This window comes from Oryzias latipes, chromosome 15 (genome assembly GCF_053564925.1).
Source record: "Oryzias latipes strain Hd-rR chromosome 15, Olatipes_Hd-rR_3.1".
In the NCBI taxonomy this organism is placed as follows: domain Eukaryota; kingdom Metazoa; phylum Chordata; class Actinopteri; order Beloniformes; family Adrianichthyidae; genus Oryzias; species Oryzias latipes.
In genome coordinates this window covers 14,657,198-14,664,596 of record NC_136251.1, presented here as the reverse complement: position 1 = coordinate 14,664,596, position 7,399 = coordinate 14,657,198, and the positions used below count along the sequence as shown (strand labels likewise).

The 7,399-nt window shown below is 40.5% G+C and overlaps 1 protein-coding gene across 1 annotated transcript; it reads left to right on the top strand.

Moving 5' to 3' along the window:
* Nucleotides 1-2,581: 2,581 nt before the first annotated feature.
* LOC101172678 (uncharacterized) lies at nucleotides 2,582-5,724 on the top strand. Its single transcript, XM_004077015.3, has 3 exons — nucleotides 2,582-3,516; nucleotides 5,094-5,294; nucleotides 5,541-5,724. The coding sequence occupies exons 1-3, from the start codon at nucleotides 3,450-3,452 to the stop codon at nucleotides 5,573-5,575; spliced, it is 303 nt and encodes a 100-aa protein (XP_004077063.1). The 5' UTR covers nucleotides 2,582-3,449; the 3' UTR covers nucleotides 5,576-5,724.
* The last annotated feature ends 1,675 nt before the right edge of the window (nucleotides 5,725-7,399 follow it).

Sequence of the window (7,399 nt, the reverse complement as noted above, 5' to 3'; positions counted from 1 at the left end):
AACACAGCACAATGTTTGAATGTCACAGCTGGTGGAACAGGTTGGGCCTGTCTGCCACACCTGTATAGCAACCAAGATACCTTAGTGGCGTCCACTGCTTCAGTCTCATCTTTCTGTTCAAACACACACTGACTGACGGCTGTTCTTACCCACTGACACACTCTGCAGGCATGGACAGGCTGGCAAGGATGGTCGGAGACAAAGTGGGTGAATGCAGCTGCTCAGATTTCTGTTTTCCTGGTCCTGACTTGCATGGAGGAGTCCATCATCAGCTGAACACCTGCCTCTTATTACAGATATGTTGGAGGTGAAACTGTGGGGTTAATGCCAGCTTTAATCAGCTCTCACAGCTCCTGAAACAGGTCTGTGTATGCGCAGAACTTTCTTTTGCTCATAGCTCTAATTTACATCTGGTCCCTGAGCTCTACCCTCCAGCCTGTTTTCCAGGTCTCTCTGCTCTGCTTTCTGCTAATAAGCAGATCTCTGAAATTAGTATTTTATTTAAACATAAAGAGTTTTTCTTTCTTTTAGAATTTTTGTTTGGAATAAAAAAACCTACAATTTTTGGTCTCAAAGTTTTTTTTTTACAAAATTAAAAAATTATAATAAGTACCATCCCATCATTAAGACACCATATGATCCTTTCTTGTTTCACAAACAGATTTTTGCTGCCAATTTAAGGAAACACTACAAGAACAAGAATCTTTGAGGCATTTCCTGACAAACGCGTTTTATCAACCCGTTTGAACGACCAAAAACCTTGTCAACACAAAACCAGAAACATAATAATAATAATAATAATAATACATTTTATTTATTAGGCGCCTTTCTGGGCACTCAAGGTCGCCTCACAGTATATATACAGTATAAAAATACAATAAACAGTTAAAACAACAACAACAATTTAAATACATACACAATTAAATAAAATGTAAATAAAAACATCAAAAGGTCACTGTTAAAGTGAATAGGCCATTTGGAAAAGATTAGCTTTTAGCTTTGATTTGAAATGTGGGAGTGTGTCAGTGTTGCGGAGGTCAGGGGGGAGAGAGTTCCAAAGCCGGGGAGCAGAGCAACTGAATGCCCGGCTCCCCATGGTGACAAGACGGGCAGAAGGGACAGAAAACTGGATAGAGGAAGAGGAGCGGAGGGAGCGAGCAGGTATGGCGATGTGAATGAGGTCAGAGAGATATGGAGGTGCAAGGTTGTAAAAGGCTTTGAATGCGTAGAGGAAGATTTTGTATTGAATGTGGTATGGGATGGGAAGCCAGTGAAGCTGTTGAAGGATAGGTGTGATATGGTTGATGGAGGGAATGCGTGTGATGATACGAGAAGCTGAATTCTGAACCAGTTGAAGTTTATTGAGGGTTTTTTGTGGGAGACCAAATAGAAGAGAGTTACAATAGTCCAGGCGGGAAGTAACAAGACTGTGTATGAGTACAGCAGTGGAGTGAGGGAGGGCCGGAGGCGCTGGATGTTACGTAGATAGAAGTAGTCTGATCGGGTGATGTTGTTTATGTGAGAAGTGAAAGAGAGACTACTGTTGAGGATGACACCCAAACTCTTTGCCTGAGGGGAGGGAGAGATGGTGGATAAAACAGCAGCTCGGATGTGAAAAAATTGTTGTTGGAATTCATTTTAATCTTAGATCAAATGTTAACTGATTGATAGTCTACAGATGTCCCTTGAGGCTCTTTGGTTGCCTGGTACCCATGTCAAATACGTGTGTTTTTGAACACACCTATGTTCCCATCATCGCACTAGTTTATTGTTTTGAAATATTTCACAGATACCTCAGCTTCTTAGCCAATCAGATCCCAGCGGCACCTGCTTCAAAGGAATGTTGGAGGTGAAAAAGTAATTCTGCAACTCAATAAACTCTGACAAATTTCACAAGAAAAAATACAAAAGAACAACAACAGCAGCTCTGTCATGGAAACAGTTTTTCTCTGAAGTTTGTCCTCTTTGAAACGCTTTAGTTAATTTTCTTTTTATGCTTCTCACATGAGCCCCATTCTGAGGAGCTGGAAGTAGAAATCAAAAAGCAGAAACAGACTTCTCAAAGATCCATGTGGACCTGAATTGTAGTCATGGTTCTGGGGCTCTCAGCAGGCCCAAGTGTCAAATTAGTGCAGACTGAGATCATCATAAATAGCTATTTAAGTGTTTTAGAGTACTTTAAGTATTCAGCCTTTTTTGTCTCTGATGTAGCATTTTTAGCATGTGATGTGGTGTAATGTGCTTTACTTGTCATTTGTTTTTGTTTTGTCCCTGCGAGACGGGCAACCTGCCTTTCCCCAACTGAAGCTGGGATAGGCTCCAGCAACCCTGTGATGACAACCTTTTTACTTTTACTGCAAATTAATTTTGCCCGCTAATATCGGGTATTGGGTGGATTTGACTAGTGGTAACAGGGTACAGCCCCCCGTGTATAGAGAGGCTGTACAAACCCGTAGACATCTATGAGGTATACCCGACCCGCACTAAAGAAGGCTAAAGAAGATATTTTTCCTCCAACATTTATAAACCTTCTTTAGGGTTATTGTTGGTGAAATTGAAAAGCTCAACAAAACGTGTTTATTTGTATTTTCCAGAAAGGTTGAGCTGTTTATTTTGTTTTTACAGTTATTATCTCCTCTAAGCTGCATTGGGGAGGCTGTGGTGCAGAGGTAGAGTGGTTGACCACTGATTTGAAGCTCACAAGTTCAGCTCTTGCCTTACCTACCCATAAGTCAAAGTTGTCCTTGAGCAAGACACGGAACCTCACATTCTCCTGGTGGTTACAGGTTACATGGTTGTATGAATGGCAGCAAGGTTCATGTCTTCTGCTGCTTCGCACTTATTTATTTATGACACAGTTGTCATAAGTAACCTCCTACATTAAAGTCTAAATTGTTTCCACAAATATCTATTTGAATAAAGTTAAATTTAGTTTTGGTTTATGACATCCCTTCTCTTCTTTGGTCTCCATAGTGAAACCACAGCAGGCGCTAAATCCTTACTTCAATCCTGCTGTTTGCACAGGATTTTAAATGCACTGTGAGTCATTTCTGGTTTCTTTTTTTTTTTGGTGTTTAATACATAATCTTTTTGTGGCCCCTCTGCATTCCTGAAGCTAGAACATTGCTGGTTAAAAACATTTTTCTCTTTACTCTTGGAGAAAAACAATGTGTTGCTTCAGAATTTTGTGGGATTGTTTAAAAGAGAATGAACAGGAGCCACACCCGCCATTGTGAGTGCAATACAAGTTGACAAAGAAGTATGTACCCAAAATTGAACTTATGAGTCACACAACATATGTCAATTCAAACAGGGTTGTGCCTCCCTTGGCAGTGTGCAGACTCTGCAGCCACGCCTGGTTCCTGCAGGAGGAGCATCAGACAGCAACAGTTTAAAGCTGGGAGCTGTTCACTGCTCACACACAAATCTGCACACATCCCTTAGCAGCCATGGATATGATCAAGTCAATGGTGGGCTCGAATCCTGAAGTCGTCGAACAAGCCGGCAAGAAAGCAGGTGAGTTTCAGTGTGAGCCTGTCAGGTTCTTATTTGTGTTTCTGTGTAAACAAAAACATGTTCAGTTCCTGTCTGCTTCAGCTGATCCAAAATACCACTCACGCAGTTTATGCTGCTGCGTAGTGAGGTTTATTAACCCCCTCCATGTTTCAAATTAGGTTTGAAGCCACAACAGCAGATCTTTCCTTCATGCTTACATTAAAATGCATATCTTTCAGGCTTTTTGAAAGTCTTTGGTTGTAGTTCCTTCATTGGCGTTTCTTTATTATTCTACTTTTGGAAGGTGTAACATTATGTCGTTTTAGATTATGTTAGCTTTAGATGTTGTTTTTTTTGTTTCAATTTTTGAGATTTATCTATGTTTTGCATGATTTCATTCTTTTTTAGCTACCTTAGGTATTGTAGTAAACGGTTTTATTGATTTTCGTGCATTTATAAAAACTGTTTGATTTTTATTTTCGTTTGTCATTTTCTAATATTTTTGCAAAAGCATTTATTGCTGCACTGTCATCATTGTAAACAACCTTTTTTTTTTAAATCATTCTTACATTTTTTTCTGTTAATGTTACCCTTAAACTTTTTTTTGTAGTTGTCGAGGGCTTTGAATTAGAGACTGACAGTAGGAAAATGCAATTTTTTAGCAAGGTTTTCAGTTGCTGAATTCCTGTCAGTCATGTTTGCAGAAAACATGTTATTAGCGACAGATCAGGCACTGTCTCAATAGAGATAACATCTAAATCTTCATGTAATCCTCACTAAAGGGCAGATCTCCACCTTTCAGAAGGTTTAGGCCCTTCACTATAAAAACTGCATCTTTGTTTTTGAAGTTTACCTTCAAGCGTTTGATTGCACCCATACACGTTTGGCCACTGTTCACTAAAGCTCCTTCCTTCTCTGTGTATAATCATCCCATTTAGTTTTGACCCAAAGTTCTACTGCTGACTGTAGAACTCAGACCCGGAGGGCAAATGAGATCTGATGAGAATTTACCTCATTGACCATCGAGGGTCTTAGAAGCCAGCAGCTTCAAACAAGATCTACATTTAACTGTTTGTCAGTGCGGATCTGAAACAGCAGTGATCTGTTCTATTTCTCCTGGTTCTGGATCAATCTGATTCGATGTCTACTGTATCAGAATTTTTGTTCTACTGGGACTTCTCCTCTCCAGCAGTCACAGTGACAGAAGAGACAACGTAATATGAAAGTGCCACTGCTGTCGCACAACTGTGGTCAAATTTGGTCTTCTTGTTTGCCCCTCCCATGAGGTGAGCCGCAGTTTGTTGCATCTCTTCACATGAACTGGAGAAGGTGACTGTGGAGGTCCAGATCTCTAATTAAACTAAAGTTTAAAGATAGAATTCCAACTGGCTTTAATGATCCAGATGGAAGGTGGTGCATCAGCACAAGAACTTGTGAAAAATGAAATGAATAAAGATCAGGAACCTGACTTGGTCTGTTCTTTTTGCCCAGTTTTGATGACGACTTGGCTGAAGTCTATGCTGTAGCTCTGATGCCTATATAGATGTTTTCACTGACTGACAAAGGACAGACAGAGCTCACCATGTGCTTATCTGCAGGTCAAATGGTGGAACAAGCTGTGAAGAGTGCTTTGAGTGGGAACGACGGACAGAAAGGACAGACAGAAGCAGGGGGACAGGCGGGGGTGAAGGTGAAAGGACAAGCAGGAGGAGCAGAAGCGAAGGTGGAAGGAGAAGGGGGCTTTGGTCTTGATGACGCACTTTCTGCTATTGGAGGCAAAAAGGAGAACAAGGAGGGAGGTAAGTTTTACAGACAGAAAGAAATGGCATGACACAAAAGGAATGGGAAGAATTTTCAGAAAGATCTGTCGGGTTCTTCCGGCCATTCCTAAGCAGATTTATGGAGAAGGAACCTTTTGACCTACAAATCCACCCAAACAGACAGTTGTTTCTGTGGGTGTAGTAGCCCCACCTCATGACAAATGTCCCACAATCTGCCAGGGCAGAACCACAACAGTTTACGCTTTCATGTTTGTGTGCTCTCAGGTTCGAAAGGGTTCCTGGGAAGCTTCGGTCTGTAAAAACTCAGCAGAATCTTCATCAGCTTCATCCATGTCTGCCACAGGAGCAACTGAAGTCTGAGTCCACATTTTTATGTCAGATTTCCTACATGAAAGACGATTAACTTCCTGTGACGTACTTAACAAAAATAAATTTCTTTAAAGTCAAATGTTCTCCTGTGTTTTCCTCATAAACACCAAGATCTGAATAAAATGACACCACCTTACTCAGTTATGAGAGACAAACCCACAAAAATGTCACAAAACTGAAAACAAATTAAAGCCGCAAGTGGCGTTGTATGGCCCGCAGACGCAACCCGCCTTCCACGCCCAACTCTACGCACTACCGCGGCCCTCTCCGCCCTCACCGCCCACAAATTAAAAGCTAATCAAGGCTGGATTTGCTCATAATGCTAACTATGCTAACTATGCTAATGTGACTAAAAGTCCTAGCATAGCGATCAGCATAATCAACTCTCTCAGAAAAACACATTTCCTCAAATGCTAATTATGCTAACTATGCTAGCTATGCTAATGTGCCTAAATGAGCTAGCATTGCGATTAGCATCATCAACTGACTCAAAAAAACACATTTCCTAAAATGCTAATTATGCTAACTATGCTAGCTATGCTAATGTGGCTAAAAGTGCTAGCATAGCGATCAGCATCATCAACTGACTCAGAAAAACACATTACCTAAAATGCTAATTATGCTAACTATGCTAACTATGCAAATGTGGCTAAAAGTGCTAGCATAGCAATCAGCATCTTCAACTGACTCAGAAAAACACATTACCTAAAATGCTAATTATGCTAACTATGCTAGCTATGCTAACATAGCTAAAAGTGCTAGCATAGCGATCAGCATCATCAACTGACTCAAAAAAACACATTTCCTAAAATGCTAATTATGCTAACTATGCTAGCTATGCTAATGTGGCTAAAATTGCTAGCATAGCGATCAGCATCATCAACTGACTCAGAAAAACACATTCCTCCATTGGTGAGAGTTATATGTCATAAGTTGCTAAAAAGCCCACTTTTTCCAAAATGGCGGCTTTTCTGTTGATTTTATCTCCATAGCAACCATTTTATGTTTTGGTCCCCTCGGGAGGACGAACAGATTGACGTCAGTTTCGGACAAATCGGTAAAAGTAAACTTTTTGTCGTCCTTAGCAACAGTGGTTTTATGCTAACCACGCCCACATTCCTTATATGTCCATATCCAGTGTTTTTCAATGTATTCAGTTTCAGGCATTAATGCATGCATTCAATTTTCACTGTATTGTATTGAAATGCATGGGAGTTATAACAGTGCGCCACTTTGCTAGCTTGCCACGCGCACGCCGTTCAAAATCTACAACTTCTAATTCCAACATTTTTTCCACAGTAGCTTGCCATTGATGCCCAAAAAGTTTCGAGACGATTGATGAAAATTCCAACGACAAGTTTACGTTTGAATCCGGTGGTAAAGGTGTTTTTTATAGAAAATTCAAGATGGCCGCCTTTTCCCGAGGTCAAAGGTCGACGAAACTCCAAAGGTGATTGTAGACTTACGCTAGGGACATGCGAGTCAAATTTCGTGAAAATCGCTCGAAAAAAAGTTAATTTTTCCATATCGTGTAAAAACGCGAAAAACTCAAAATGGCAGATTTTGGCACAAAATGGCCGCCAAACCGTAGGTCGTGTGGCCATCAAGTAATGATTTCAAAACTTTCTTTGGATATACCCGACAAAGTTATCTGGGTTTCGTTAGCCGATTCTTAAAAATAAAATCCGAAAAAATTTTTTTTTGCCGAGTCAGCACTTTTTTTTGCGACGGTTTTTTGTTTACCACGGCCACAT